Source organism: Apiospora aurea (assembly GCF_038362705.1).
Source record: "Apiospora aurea strain CBS 24483 chromosome Unknown utg000008l_segment0_segment0, whole genome shotgun sequence".
Taxonomy (NCBI): Eukaryota; Fungi; Ascomycota; class Sordariomycetes; order Amphisphaeriales; family Apiosporaceae; genus Apiospora; species Apiospora aurea.
The window spans coordinates 2997665-3012714 of record NW_027117395.1 but is presented as its reverse complement, the minus strand read 5'-3'; the positions used below and the strand labels follow the sequence as shown (position 1 = coordinate 3012714).

Below are 15050 nucleotides of genomic sequence, written 5' to 3'. Positions count from 1 at the left end.
CGTGATGCTGGCCCCGCTCCCCAGCCTGCGCAATCTCCCCTGAAGCAATTCGTCATGGAGGAATCGGACATAACCTACACCATAGAGACCGAGGAACAACTATGGGACGGTGCGCATGACTTGTTTGCCCCCCTCTGCCGAAAGATAGCTGACCGCGGCGGCTGCTCGCCCACCTACAGAACTCAACGAGGTGCTCGCCCGAACCTGCGCCGCCCACGACTTCGAATCCCTCGACGACTCGTTGCGCCGATGGCTCGATCTCGCCACCAAGTGCCGACAGGACTTTTCCCAATCCGAAGATGACGTCTTCACCTGCTCCGACAGACTGCTCAACAGCCCTCTGTTCCATACCGACCCACACTATGTGCGCACGCAGATAATATACAGCATGCTGCAGGAGGACGACCCAGCCTCGCTCTACGCCATTGCGAGCTTCCTCCTGCTGGACGGGCGCGCCGACGAGACCACCTACCGGGAGATGGTCAATGAGGGTTGCTTTCACCGTTTGCTGGAATTGATGAATAGCCACAGAGATGACGACCCCAGGCTCTATCGTCTGCTCCTGGAACTGATGTATGAGATGCCTCGCTTCGAACGGCTGCGCCCCGAAGATCTTATGCATGTCGACGACGGCTTCGTTTCCTACCTCTTCGAGATGACCGAGGGTCTTTCGGACGATGCCCACGATCCCTACAATTACGCCATCATCAAGGTCCTGCTCATTTTGAACGAGCAGTACATGGTGGCCTCCACCGCCGCCGCGGCAGATCCTACCTCGCCCAACGCATTGCTGACAAACAGAGTCGTCAAGTGCCTGTGCCTGTACGGGCCGCAGTTTCGCACCTTTGGGGAGAACCTCATCCTTCTTCTCAATCGCGAGACCGAGACCTCGCTCCAGCTGCTGATCCTGAAACTCCTCTATCTCCTGTTCACAACCAAGGCGACATACGAGTACTTCTATACCAACGATCTCCGCGTCCTTCTCGATGTTATAATACGAAACCTCCTCGATCTGCCCTACGAACTGATGTCATTGCGACATACCTATCTTCGCGTGCTATATCCGCTGCTTGCTCACACGCAGCTCAACCAACCGCCCTACTACAAAGAGGACCACATCGTCAAGGTGCTGAGAATCATGGCCGGGTCCGGAAATGCGCACTTTGCCCCCGCAGATGAGACAACTCTGAGACTGGTGGACCGGGTGCGGAAGGTCAGTTGGTTGCCACACGATGGCGCAGGTGAGGTTGCAAACAGGCTGCTAGGTATCAGTCTCGAGTCGCAAGACGCAGGCAGCAAGATTAGTGTGGTTGATGTGGCGGCGGTGACGGAGAAGCCCGGCGTACAGACGCCCAGCCGAAAGGCCGAGCTCAGTACCGCCGAGCAGGCGGACGACGCTGACGCGCTGCCGACTTCTCCAGAGGACGTGGTAGCTGCAAGCAACAGCGGTGAGGCGACGTCGTCCAAGGAACCACCACCTCCGCGGAAGCCGAAGAAGCCGTTACCCGAAGTCCCCAAGTCCAGACACGGAAAGCCCTTTGCGCCGGTCGTCCATATCAATACGAACGGCAACGCGCCAACGGTAGCAGCCAAGAAGCTACCGCCGCAGGCACCACCCCCGAGACGCAGAGGCAAACTCAAGGCGGCCGAGTCTGCTGCACCCGCCGCTCACAAACAGTAGGGGAGGATACTGAGGGGCGTGTTTGACCGGGCTTCGTCACTTGGGCCGGAATATCGATGATGCATGTATGTTGTTCAGCTAGCCTGTGTGTAAATTGGGCCTTCGTTACTTGGAAGGGATGGGACGTATGGGGTGCGCCGTTGTGTTTTTGAGACTACTACTATATTTTTCTTGTGCAAAAGTCACGGGTCACGAATGGCATTCACATGGCGCGGCGTTGGCAGGTGGTTCGATGATGATGATGATGGCATGGGCTGATTCATCCATAATTACTTACATAGCTTGGTGTCTGGACGGGACTCGAGCCGATAGCAGTAGCTGGTGAAGACCAGCTTACAAATTGGCATAATATGTCGGGAGCCTACAGCTCTCCTAGAATAAGTATACTTGTATCATCGACTCTGCTCGTGCATGCTGCGGTCAAAGAATAAGGCAGGGAGGGAGGTATATAGCAAGCAGTAACTTTTCTCAAGATCAACACGAAGGGAGCTGCAGAAGGGCTAGGAAGTTGAGTGAAAGGGGCGGGGGTTTGAGAGATTATTTAGGTATACTACTAGACCAGCGTATTTCGCTCGTGGAAATTGGCGCATGGACTGCTAGGTAGTAGTAGTACTATTACTTTCTTCGGCACATATAGATGGATACAACCGATTCACAACACGTGCGGCGCAGATGATGTATGTACCTATGTATGCTATGTATGATCGGGACTGCATATGTACCTAGTCTATCGTGAATACATCGGGGCATGGCCTTGGCGAACCTGCTGCTCATCCTGTGCGAACATGGAGAAGGCCAAGGAAGTGGGGGGACCATGAATTATTGTCAATGAACAACGATAGAAGGGATCAGGTCCAAGCCACTGAGCTGGATTGATGATCGAGTACCTAGTCCTATGTAGTCCGTCCGTAGCCCAAACAAACATGGAGTGGGTGGGGGTGGGGGGGGTAATGAGAAACAAAGACAGGACATTACGTCACTCTGCCTGTGCAAAGAGTAAACAAGCTGAGACTTGATGATGGGAGCTCATCGAAAAAAAGATAGCTCGTTGGTTGCCAGGGTGGTACGGTACTAGCAGCCCAAAGAAGGACCCTTGGCAGAACCCTTGGCAGGCCAGCCAGAAGCAGCGGCCCCCAGGCCCGCTTGGGCGTCTGGCATGGCCGCTTGCAGGCCCCAGCCCACGGGTTTCATTGGCTCTTGGGCCACCTGGGGCCACTTGGGGCCACTTGGGGCCACTTGGGGCACGGTTTACAGCGGGGTGACGGAAAATGGGGGAGGAACCGGCCTGGGATGTGACGACGACATCATCCATCCTCTTTTTTTCTCACATGGTCCCATTGCTCCCATTGCTCCCGGCAACATGGGCTAATGCCGCGACGATTGACCAAGCACTGCAGCTTGCATACACTACTATCTGGTTCTGTATTCAAGACCTATCCCGTCGTCTACCTACCCGAAAGCGGTTTCTGTACATACTTACATACCACAAATCATCATTATAGATACACTCCCAAAGGGCCAAACCTGCATCCTGGAACTTTAGACGCCTGTCAGATATACTTTGCATACTGTACCTCCCTTCCCGGCTCTCTTTTCATTGTGCAACTGACCACGAAGACATTGGTCCATTTGCCATCATCGTTGTTACGCCGCCTGGTGCAGAACCGACTCACATGAACGGGAGAAGGCCTCCCTCTCCTCCACCACGTTCTTCTCCGCTACCCGTACAGTACACACAGCCGCTACACAAAACTACAAAAGAGGTAACCCAGAGTCGAGAACAACTCCCATTCCTCTCTCCCCCTCCGCACCTGCATCCGCAAATCCCCCCTCCTCTGCCTCTGCCTCTGCCTCTGCCCCAGCCCTGCGCATACAGTACTGTTTGTGCCTACATTCCACGGCACGACGGGCAGCCGCCCACTAAGACGAGGCCGTCTGGGCCAACTTGAACCTTTTTCGAGCCTTAGTCTGGAGAAGCGCGCAGCACGGCAAACCCGGCTTGCCGATCTGGGTTGGGACACTAGGAAGAGGTCCATGACAGATCAGAGTGGCGCCGGCAGAGGCTGAGACCCAGCAATCTGGGCTGCAGAGAAGAGACGACGGACGCCTAGACTGTAGTGACATGGAGCTAAAAGGCCGTGAGATAAGCAGGAAAGTCTAAGTGATTGCGTCAACATTGCGCCTGACGTCGGTGCCCTTCCCGCCCTCGGTCCCCTTCGCTTCGCAGGCCAGCAGGTAGATACCTGGATACCTGCGCACCCTTCATCCAAGCGCTGAACAATTTAATCCCCGTCCCTCCCCCTCAACAATGGCGACCGCGAGATCCCCGCTGTCGCAACCACGACCACGGACACCTTTGGACAACGCGGCCGTCATTGATCCCGCTGGGTACGTAGTCGCTGCGTCTTTCCTTTTTCCCCCTTTCATGTCCACCGCTTTCCCGCTTGCCGTCCCCAACAACAAAGCGCCCCGACAGTCCGACCTGTCCGCATACATGCCTGCGCTAGTCGACGATTTCGATTTCTCCTGCTAACCCCAAACTCTCCGTCTTTTCAGTGCCAACTATAGCCCAGCCGGCCTGTCGAGACAGCCTAGCGCAGCAGACAATTCTTACTTTCAATATCATCAGCCACAGCCGCAATATCCTCCTGCCCAGAGGATCCCGGCTGACCAAGAGACGGCCTCGAATACGTTGGCCAACGCGCAACTGGCTTCCCCCGGTGCAGACAACCACGTGAAGCGCGACCCCAAGTTCACGGAAGAGTGGGATGCCAGTGTGAGAGGAAGCTCGATAATCGAGGGCCCGGCACACAGAGCCGCCATGCAGCGCTCCAACTCAACATCGTCGCGCCATGGCGATAACATGAGCATGACGGGCGATGGCACCACCACCGGCATCTCCCTGCCCAGGGGCAACACCCTGAAGAAGAAGAGCTCGCTGCGTAGGAGCGGCAGCCTTAAGAGGAGCAGCAGCCGGCGGAGCATGAAGGCGGGTAGTGTCCGCAGTCTTGCTTTGCAGAGCAGCCACGACCCCGAGGAGGCTCTCAGCGCGTTCTACTGCCCCGTTCCAACAACAGGAAACCCTACCGAGGTCCTTGCAAATCGGTTCCAGGCGTGGCGCAAGATCCTGAAGGACCTCATCGCGTATTTTAGGGAGATCCAGTCGCACTACGAGCATCGATCCAAGTCGTTGCTGAAGCTGGCCAATGTCGCCAACAACATGACAACGCCGCCCGGCTTCCTTGCGACCGGCGGACTGGACGACGCAGTGGAGATCCTGAGAACGCACCACAAGCAATCCATCATCGAAGCCAACAAGGCCAGGGAGATCGAGGAGGATGTTATCCTGGCATTGACTGGTTTGAGAAGTGACTTGAACATGAAGATGAAAGAGATCAAGAGCCTGTCTGGCGACTTCAAGAACTCGGTCGAGAAGGAAATGGAGAACACGAGGAGGGCAGTGAACACCCTGCAAGAGGTGCTGGGCCAGACCGAGATGGACTCGTCGTTGGCGACCGGCAAACAAGATCCCTATCTCCTGAGACTGGCCGTGGACCGACAGGTCGAGCGCCAGATTGACGAGGAGACCTATCTGCACCAGGCCTACCTGAATCTGGAAACATCAGGTCGAGAACTTGAGTCCATCGTCGTGGGCGAGATTCAAAAATCGTACAATGCCTATGCGGGAATCCTTAAGCGAGAGGCCGACGGATCTTACAACACCATTGAGGATCTGCGAGTTGGACCCATTGCCATGCCCAAGGACCACGAATGGCACATGTTCATCCAGAAAGATGCGCAGTTTGTGAACCCAGATATACCGATCCGCTCCCCAGAACACATTCACTATCCTGGTCGGGACCACTATGCCAGTCAGGAGATCCGGGCTGGCCTGCTCGAGCGGAAGAGCAAGTACCTAAAGAGCTACACTGCAGGCTGGTGGGTACCCCACGTGAGAATCATGTCCAGCGAATGTACTAACAGTCCCCCAGGTATGTTCTCTCGCCGACGCACCTTCACGAGTTCAAGTCCGCAGACAAGAGCGGTCCGCCGGTCGTGAGCTTGTATCTCCCCGAGCAGAAGTTAGGCTCGCACTCTACGGAAGGCGGTTCGTCGAACAAGTTCATCCTAAAGGGGAGGCAAACCGGTACCATGCACCGCGGTCACACTTGGGTATTCCGCGCAGAAAGCCACGATACTATGATGGCTTGGTACGAGGACATCAAAGCCCTTACCGAGAAGTCGCCCGAGGAGCGCAGCACGTTCGTCCGAGGGCATGCTCGCACCTTGTCGCGCTCTTCACAGCGTTCGCTCTCGAGCGACGGCATGGTCGATGACGAGGACGAGGAACCTTTCGTGTCCCACGAGAACGCCGCGGCTGTGGTGGCCAGCCCCGGCTCCCGGCAAGATTCGATTTCAAACCGGCCCCAGCCTGGTGAGCAATTCTGACGCTCTTTGCATTTTGGAACGAGTCAGGCGTTGTACCCCCTTTAGCGGCCTGGCGGCACGGCACGTGGTTGAATGCCCAACCAGCATCCAACCGGACCAACAACTCACATCTCTCTCCATCCTGATGCTGACTGTCCGTGTTCTACAGGTGGCAGATTCCCCAGCGACCTCCAGGTGAACGCCGAGAGGGGCTTGCAGGTCCCCCACTCGCCCAGTGATGCTAGTTCCGGGTTACTAGACAACGAGTATGCTCATGGCGCGTTCTCCAACGGCAACGTCACTAACGATTACGAAGCCGTGGCGGCAGCTAGCGCACTTCCAGAAAGCCAGGTTGGGGAGCCATATCCAAGAGACCGGGTTCCGCAAGTGATGGTGGGCCAGAACTATGGCAACTCCCAGGGTGTCCAGATGGATGATGCTCCCAGTCATGCCGCCATGGTTCACGATGAAGCCGTCGCTGACGGTGTCAACCCTTATAATGGTGAACCCGCTATGCCGCAAAACAACATCTCCCCACGATTTCCCGGTGCACCAGTCGTGGTGGCAGGCCCTCACCACTTGAATTCGTCGCAACCCACAGACATTAGCCAGGACTCGGGCAATTTGGGGTCTTACAATACTGGCAGGTCAGTATATAGCACTTCGATCGCCTCTCCGGCCTACTACGAGAACGAGTCTATCGGCCAACCCACCATGATGAATGGGCAGAGTGTAAATGGGTCGGCCAAGGGCTCTGATAGGATGGGCGCCGTCTATGGGCAGCAGCAGCAGCAGCCGAATGGGCATTATGGGCAGGTACCGCGGCCTGGTTACCAGGGCCGAACGGATAGCACCCCCCACGTGCCTGGCGAGTATCCCCGCGGCACACCTGCGACTACCCCTAGTGTGTACTAACGGCCAAACGTCGTACTACTACGCTTTTTCATTGATATTTGCCAATGTGGGTTTGAGGTGGGTTGAGATTTGGAAGGGACGGACGGAGGGCAGGCTCAACACCTGATGAATGAAGATGAGGTTGGCAGTTCGCTGTTGCCTGTGTTTCTTTGCTCTGGCTTTCTTGCGGGGGCGCTTTGGAGGCAAAAGGAAATTGCACATGGAGAAAGGAGGGAGAGTGTTGCTGTTGATATACCACATACTTACACTTCATGTTTACTTAGGCGTTGCCTTTTCTTATCACTTTGGTACACCCATGCCCGTGGGGGTTATTCTCATCACTTTTCCCAATTCTTGCTTGCTTACTTGCCTGCCTGGCCTCCACTTCAACCACGGTGATCATATGAAAACGATGTATTGCTTCCTCCTGCTGTGGTGACTGGTTCTCTGGTTGCGGGGAAATAATCTTGACCGCCGTTTCATCTTTTTCTCCCGTATTTAGCACGCACGGAAGTGGGTGTTTCGTTTTGCCCGTTTGGAACGTAGTGCTGGGTCAGCGGATGGAGGAAGGGGCTATTTACAGCTGCTTTATGCTTTGCTACCTTCTTGGAGGGTGGCTTGGACATCAGGGGAAGTCATCAAAAGAGAGCAGCAGATTCAAGGTTTACTTACTTACATGTAGCCAATCGCCCAGAAGATTGCTCCCAGCCTGTTTGTCCATTTCGTTCTGTGGATGGGTCAAGGGCAGACTCATCACAGATGAAGACGCTGGCCAAACTGTTTCGAGGGTTTCAAACTCTTTTATGTTTCTTGTGGCCAGGAGATAGAGACTGGTTAATGGCACACCATATGGCATTGTTATTTTCTGCTTGCTGTTGGTGTTTATATATGCTTCATATACACTATATACAAGCTACTCCTATTTATGCATAATAAGAATAGTAGGGGTAACGTATACACCTTCAAATGAGTTTTGTGTCGAAATCTTCCAGGCTGGTTCTCGATAAGTTGGAAGAGTCACCCTAGCCCGGCTTCTTATCTTTGGCGTTGGTGCCACTGCCTATTGGTTGCAAGAAGTCGCTCGGCACAGCATATTCTGGCACAAAAGGAACATCACGCTTTGCTCGAGTTACCCGATGTCATCTTGATTGTACTCGTGATGAAATACCCTTTTTTCACTCTACAACGCCTATAATGCCTCACGTCTTCATAGCAAATGGTTTATCGCTGGATCCACTAAGCTGTCTAGGCCGCAGGTGCTTCCTCCTTAGCAGGCTTCTTCTCAATCTCAGGGAAGGGATTGTATGAGCCAAGATCGGTCTTCAGCTGCTTCAGCTTCTCCACCGCCTCAGCCAAAGCAATGGGTTGGCCACGGTCCTGGGCCGAGGTATTGTCTCGCCATCGGATGTTGACCTGCTCGCCCTTCATCTCTTCGTCACCAACAACTATACGCCGATAATGATTAGTCACTGTGTCAAGAGCAAAGAAGGAGGGGAAGGGGCATCAAGGTTGGATATGCAACTTACCGAAGATGAAGTTGTACTGTGCCAACTGTCCGGTACGGATCTTTTTCTGGAGCGTGTTACCGCTGAGGTCGACATCCACATACATTTTCTCCTGGTGGAAGATGGCCCGGACCTTCTCGGCATAGTCATAGAAGCCGACACCGACGGGCACAATCAAAATCTGCCGAGGAGACAGCCAGAATGGCCACTTGCCAGCATAATGCTCGCACAGAATGCCGGTGAATCGCTCGATCGATCCGGCCATGGCGCGGTGAATCATGACGGGCCTTGCGCAGCCAGGTGTCAACGCCTTGACAACTCGTTCCTTGAGCGTTTCGCCGGCCTGGTTCGCCGGGTTTCCAGGATTCGGCGTGCCCTCCTTGGCAGCATTGGCCGAGTCGATGACAGCCTGGGGGTTCTTGACCTTGAATTTGGGCTTCACCATGGGCTCCGCCTTGTCCTCCTCGGATTTGGCAGCGATGACTTCGCCAGTGTTGTACTCCAAGTTGAAGTTGACTGGCTGGACAAAGTCCAGCTGAATCGTGGCGCATTGCCAGTCGCGGTTGAGGCAGTCGACAATGGTGATGTCGATCTTGGGTCCGTAGAAAGCGCCATCTCCCGGGTTCAAGGTCCATGCGCCATTGCCCTTGGCGGTGAACTCGTCAAGAGACTCGCGCAGAGCTTGCTCCGCCTTGTCCCATGTCTCGATCTCGCCCATATACTTCTCGGGCCTGGTAGAGAGCTTGAGCTTGAAGGTCATGCCAAGAAGACCGTACATCTCTTGCAAAAAGTCGAACAGGCCGTGCATCTCGGACTTGATCTGATCCTCCCGGCAGAAAATGTGCGCATCATCCTGTTGGAATCGGCGGACACGGGTGAGACCGGACAGAGCGCCAGATGCTTCGTTTCTGTGAAGGACACCGAAATCGGCAACTCGCCATGGCAACTCTCTGTGCGACCTCTCGCGGTGGCCAAACAGACGACAATGACCGGGGCAGTTCATTGGCTTCAAGGCGAACTTGGTGTTCTCCTCCATGTCAATGACGAACTATAGAACATGTCAGCTTTCGTTCGACAAGCAGTTGGACCAAGCTGTCATACCATGTCATCCTTGTAGTAATTCCAGTGGCCAGACATCTTCCACAGTTCCGAGTTGAACATGTTGGGAGTAATGACCTCTTCGTAGCCACGCTTCCAGTCTGTGCACGATCAACCGTCAGCTGCAGACGATATTGTTCAACGGTGGCGATGACTTACATTGCTGGCGGATGTAGTCCAACAGAGTGTTATAGATGCGGGCTCCATGGGGCAGCCACATGGCGGAACCCGGCGACATCTCGTCGAAGAAGAACAGCTCCTGGTCTTTGGCAATCTTCCTGTGGTCTCGCTTGGCGGCTTCCTCGAGGAACTTTTTGTGGGCAGCCATTTGCTTCTTGTCGGGGAAAGAAACACCATAGATTCTTTGCAGAGAATCGTTCTTGGCATCACCGAGGAAGTAAGAGGCCGAGTTCTTCATGACGGCGAAGGCCTCGATGCGACCGGTATCCGGGACGTGAGGACCACGGCACAGATCAATGAGGGGGCCATTGCGGTAGACGGTGGTGGAGGTGCCATCGGCGATCTTGTCCTTGATGATGTGCTGCTTGTACTTGTTGTAGTTGAACATCTCGAGCAGCTCATCCTTGGTCATGGTCAGACGCTCGAACTTTTGCTTCTCCTTGACGATGGACGAGACAATGTTCTCAATAGGCTTCCAGTCCGAGGCCTGGACGGCGGCGCCCTCGGGCAAGCCCATCTCGTAATAGAAACCGTTGTCAATGGGGGGACCGATGCACAGAGAGCAGCCGAATCGCCGCTCGGAGGCTTCTCCCAGAATGTGGGCCGAGGAGTGCCAGAAGACCATCTTGCCCTGCTCGTCGTCGAAGTCGAGCAGCTCGAGCTTGCAAGACTCCTCGAGGGGTCTGTCGAGATCCCAGAGCTGTTCGCGGTCTCCATTGAGCCTTGCGACGACGGTGCGCTTGTACAGGCTGTTACTGATTCCCTTGGCGATCTCTCCGGGGGTGGTCTCATACGAGGTGCCGGTCTTGGTGGTGCCGTCGGGCATGGTGATGTTGATGGGCACTCGGGGCTTCTGGGCGAGCTCTTCATCTTGTCTCTGCTTGATCTTGTCGAAGAGGTCCAGTCGGTGCTTCAGGAAGTCGGGGGAGGGGTCATCTCCAGAGGCCCGACAGCGGCAGCATCGTCGCCTCCCTTGGGCTTCTTCTCCTTCTTGGCGGCCTTCTTGTCGGGCTTGTTTGCTCCGCCGAGGGCGACATTCTTGACGCCCTCAATGACGGACTCGACGGCTTGCTTGGCTGTGTCCGCCATGATGGATGGTGCTGTTGACGTCGCCGCAAAAGTGGTTGTGGTGGAATAGGGAGCGGGTGAGTCAAGGTCGATTATTATTTATTCCTCGAAGCACGCCGGAAAGTCGATTAAGCGGGGTGTGGTAGTTGGTGGGGCAGGAACATTTCGCTGCAGCTGCGACTGCCCCTCGTTGACCCTGGGCAGAACTGGGTTGGGAGTCACTCGCTCCCCCATGTCGATGTCGGGCCCAGCGTGACTCAGGCAGTCAGGGGTGTGAGTTTTTGTGGCTGTGGCTATGACCGTGGCTGGTTCCTTTGTATAAGTACTCCCCTACTACTAGCACCCACCATCTACCCACAGCAAAAGTCGGCAGGTGCCCCTCCACTTTGCGGTGGGGCGGCCCACCGTCCCGATAAGCTATCGAGCAGGATTAATCCGGCCTACCACCAAAAAGTTTCTCCGATAAGCAAAGCCAAAGCTGCATTGGACGGACGAGTCTGGAAAAAAAATATCCCACGCTCCAATCGACCAGAAATCCATATATCACCAAGCGCCAGCGCAACATCCTTACAGCGTCAATTGGCCACCAAACAGACGCAAAAATGTCACGAGGAGCTCCCAGAGGACGAGGCGGTTTTGGCGGCGGCCGTGGAGGCGGTAAGTCCTTGAAAACACGCTTCTTCTGTTGCATCCAGTGCAGCCGTAGCTAACCATGCTTTCGCCCTTCTCCAGGCCGCGGTGGTGGTTTCGGACAACGTGATTTCGGCCCTCCCGCCCAGATCCTCGAAATGGGCACCTTCATGCACGCCTGTGAGGGCGAGATGGTCTGCGAGTCCAACAACCCCAAGGTTCCCATGTTCGGAGCTCAGATTTTCCTCGAGAACAAGACTTCGGTAAGTCTCCTCCCATCCCATCCCATCCCATCTCATACCGCGACGCATACATGGTGTTATTGTATGCTTCATGCACACAACAACTAACATGCGCACTATCCAACAGGTCGGCAAAGTCGACGAGGTCCTCGGCCCCATCAACCAAGTGTACTACACCATCAAACCGAGCGAAGGCATCGTTGCCACGAGCTTCAAGCCCGGCGACAAGTTCTTCATTGGCGGCGACAGACTGTTACCCATGGAAAAGTTCCTACCCAAGCCCAAGCCCCCGCCAGGAGCCCCCAAGATGAAGAGAGCCGGACGCGGCGGCGCCGGTGGCCGTGGTGGCCCCATGCGCGGAGGACGAGGTGGCCCTAGGGGTCGCGGTGGCCCTGGTGGCTTCTCCAGGGGCGGCGGCCGTGGTGGCAGCGGATTTGGTGCTCCCCGCGGTGGCGGTCGCGGAGGTGGTGGTTTCAGCCGTGGTGGCGGCGGCGGCCGAGGCGGTGGTGGTTTCAGCCGTGGTGGTGGTGGTGGCTTCGGCCGGGGCCGATGATCGCTCAACGATCATCTTCGGATTTGCTCGTCTTTTGGTTTTGTTCTCCCCCAGAAAGAAGTCCCCGCGGGGAACGACCACCTTGTACCCTTGTCCGGCTAGACATTGGCGTTGCGATTCTATTGTTTCATTCATGGGCAGAAATGTGGTCACGAATGGGGACCCCGGGCGTTCAGGATCTTTTGTTCAAAACAGGGTGTTCGTTGTCTGATATTGTTCACTACTTGTGTCTTTGCTGAAAATATCCCCATTGGTCACAAAGTCCGTACTCTCTGGCATGAACTTCGGCTCTTTCTCTGAGGTTACGTGGGTGGTTGGTTACGCCTCCGACTGGACCCTACGTACAGACGATCTTCTTTTACTCTTTCTCCGTTAGAGGGGGGAAGAAGAATATCACCTCTGGGTCTGGGATGGGGTCTACAGCGGAGGAGTTTCACGCGTCGCTGATCCAGTCGCGTGATGGCTTGTAAAGTTGAAGCAAGGCAGAATCCACACAAGCGGCTCGCAACCGTCGCGCCCACATTTCAGCCGATCCGGTGTTGAAGAGGCTGTAAGGTGACGGACGGATAACCATGTAGGCTATTTTGGTATAGAACGTCCAGACAGGCCACGCCATGCAGGATGTAAGCAGCACGCAATTATTGTTACGTGTAACATAGCTTAGGATCACCTCTATAGACATAAGAAACTGGTTCAAATTCTTCCAAGTCTTTGCTCCAAGGAACGCCCGCTGCTTTGCCCAAATCGGCATCTAGCCCTCTCGTATACACTGTCAGTTTGAATCACATTTTCACATCATCATCTGCTTTGCTATTATTTTCGCATCCTTGAACGTTCTCGGATTACTTGGTCTCTGACCCAACCACCGGCAAGCTCAAGGTCAATATTGGAATTTGCAAGTATACCATGCCAGGGGCGCTCCTGCCTAAGTTCTATAAAGGACATGACTGAACGACGCGAACCGGTAATTGTCAAGATGTATGGCATATATTTGGTAGACGGCCAGCCGGAAGCCGAGAGAGAGTTTAGATAGATACAAGTGTTCTCGTGTAATATGTATGAGTTGCTTCACCGAAGCAAAGGGGAGAGCTATGATGTGCTTTTGTGTAAGAATTAGTAGCTTGCGTGGGGCAAAAGAGAAGAAAACCGAAGAAAAACAAAACAAAACAAAAGAAATGTCATTCTCGTCATTGTTCGTCGTGGAAAACCTCCTGTCCCCTATGTATGTATCCAACCAACCCCCGAACGCGCCACACGTACTTGCTTCAACAAACACTACCGGTATTGCCCCTGAGTCGGCACGGACTGCATTTCGGACGGCGGTACCGCATTCGGAGCAGCTGCGGAAGCTGCCTCTTTCCGTCTCGACCGCCATGCAGCCGCGAAGAAGGCCAGAGCGACGCAGATGCCGAGCCCGCCGAGCCCCACGCCGAAGTACTGCGCGGCGCGGATCCCTACGAGGGTGATATCTTCGCTGCTGCCGTTGCCACCGATGTTCTTATGCATCTCGACCTCGATGGTGGCGGCGAAGCCCAGGGCGGTGCTGATGCTGTAGTTGACGACGGTCACGACGAGGCTGGCAGCGATGCCCTGGTGCTCTTTGGCGACGCTGTTGCTGAGCAGGAGCGAGGCTGCCGGGTTGCTCATGTCCATGCCGAAGGGCATGATCAGGGCCGACAGGAACGTGTTGGCCCCATATGTCTGCCCGACGGGCGCCGTGGCCATGAACAGGCTGCCTGCCGCGAAGGCGCACATGCTCATGATCATGATCCAATGTGGGCCAACGCGCGCCATGTAGGCCGCCACCACCAAAGAGGCGAGCAAGCCGGTCACGGGCCCCGGGGCCAGGGATGCCGCGGTGAGCATAGGGCGCCACCCTCGCAGGGTCTCGAGCACTTGAATGTAGTAGAAAACCCAGATGGCGAAGCAGCCCCAGCCGGTAGCGACGCATGCCAGTACGAAGGTGGTCTGGGAACGCATGGCGGCGACCGGCACGAGCGGGTGCACGGCATTCTTCTCGACGTATACGAAGACGCCGATGAGAAGCAGGCCGATAATGAGCATGAAGTAGGTGTAGGGCGTGGTCCACGACGCGATAGGGGCTTGGTTCCAGGCGAAATTGAAGAGTACAAGACCCGTGACACCGCACAGCATACCGGTGACATCGAGCTGCGTCCAGAGACTTTCTTTGCCATTCTTCTTGGTCTGTTCCGTGGCGGGTAGCACGAAGACGGCCACAAGCGCCAGCAGTGCGCACACTATTCCCAGAATCCAGAAAGCCCAGGGCCAGGAGGCAAGCTCTGCTAACACCGATGCCATGACACCGCCCACGACAAAGCCAAATGGTGCTGCGGCACCGAATAAGCTCATGACCAGAGCCTTGCGACGGCCGGGTGTGTACGCACGTCCCAGCATGGCCTGGCCGTTGGGCACGAGGAGCGCGGGGCCGATGCCCTGCAAGGCGCGGCAGATGTCGAAGTAGACGACGCCGTTGGCGGCAGTGCTCAGCTGGACGATCTCGCCAAAGCCAACCATAATACTCCAGACGGCGAACCAGATGAACCCGATGATGAAAATCTTCTTGTGCCCGTAGAGGTCGCCCAGCCGGCCAGCGGGCAGGACAAAGGTGCCAGACGTCAGAGCATACGCCGCCGAGAACCAAGCCAGATCTGCTGGCTGCGACAGGCCGAACGTTGCCCCGATAATGGTTGCGGGAATCATCGCTTGGGCCACACCGGAAAGCATAAGGGCCTCTGAGACAAAAAGAAGGT

The 15050-nt window shown here is 55.5% G+C and overlaps 5 protein-coding genes across 5 annotated transcripts; 3 read left to right on the top strand and 2 right to left on the bottom strand.

Moving 5' to 3' along the window:
- Window positions 1–54: 54 nt before the first annotated feature.
- Window positions 55–1681, top strand: PG986_012382 (uncharacterized protein; the record flags this gene model as incomplete). The annotated part of the gene is made up of 2 exons (XM_066848604.1): window positions 55–109; window positions 180–1681. The coding sequence occupies 2 exons, from the start codon at window positions 55–57 to the stop codon at window positions 1679–1681; spliced, it is 1557 nt and encodes a 518-aa protein (XP_066695300.1).
- A 2308-nt stretch (window positions 1682–3989) lies between these two features.
- On the top strand, window positions 3990–7024 carry PG986_012381 (PH domain-containing protein; the record flags this gene model as incomplete). The annotated part of the gene is made up of 4 exons (XM_066848603.1): window positions 3990–4069; window positions 4238–5620; window positions 5674–6116; window positions 6279–7024. 4 exons carry the CDS (start codon window positions 3990–3992, stop codon window positions 7022–7024), a joined length of 2652 nt encoding a protein of 883 aa, XP_066695299.1.
- Window positions 7025–8248: 1224 nt separating this feature from the next.
- Window positions 8249–10875, bottom strand: PG986_012380 (uncharacterized protein; the record flags this gene model as incomplete). The annotated part of the gene is made up of 5 exons (XM_066848602.1): window positions 8249–8448; window positions 8530–9556; window positions 9610–9707; window positions 9766–10696; window positions 10738–10875. 5 exons carry the CDS (start codon window positions 10873–10875, stop codon window positions 8249–8251), a joined length of 2394 nt encoding a protein of 797 aa, XP_066695298.1.
- A 581-nt stretch (window positions 10876–11456) lies between these two features.
- Window positions 11457–12279, top strand: PG986_012379 (uncharacterized protein; the record flags this gene model as incomplete). The annotated part of the gene is made up of 3 exons (XM_066848601.1): window positions 11457–11511; window positions 11587–11747; window positions 11854–12279. 3 exons carry the CDS (start codon window positions 11457–11459, stop codon window positions 12277–12279), a joined length of 642 nt encoding a protein of 213 aa, XP_066695297.1.
- A 1275-nt stretch (window positions 12280–13554) lies between these two features.
- Window positions 13555–15024, bottom strand: PG986_012378 (uncharacterized protein; the record flags this gene model as incomplete). The annotated part of the gene is made up of 1 exon (XM_066848600.1): window positions 13555–15024. The coding sequence occupies one exon, from the start codon at window positions 15022–15024 to the stop codon at window positions 13555–13557; it is 1470 nt and encodes a 489-aa protein (XP_066695296.1).
- Window positions 15025–15050: the final 26 nt, after the last annotated feature.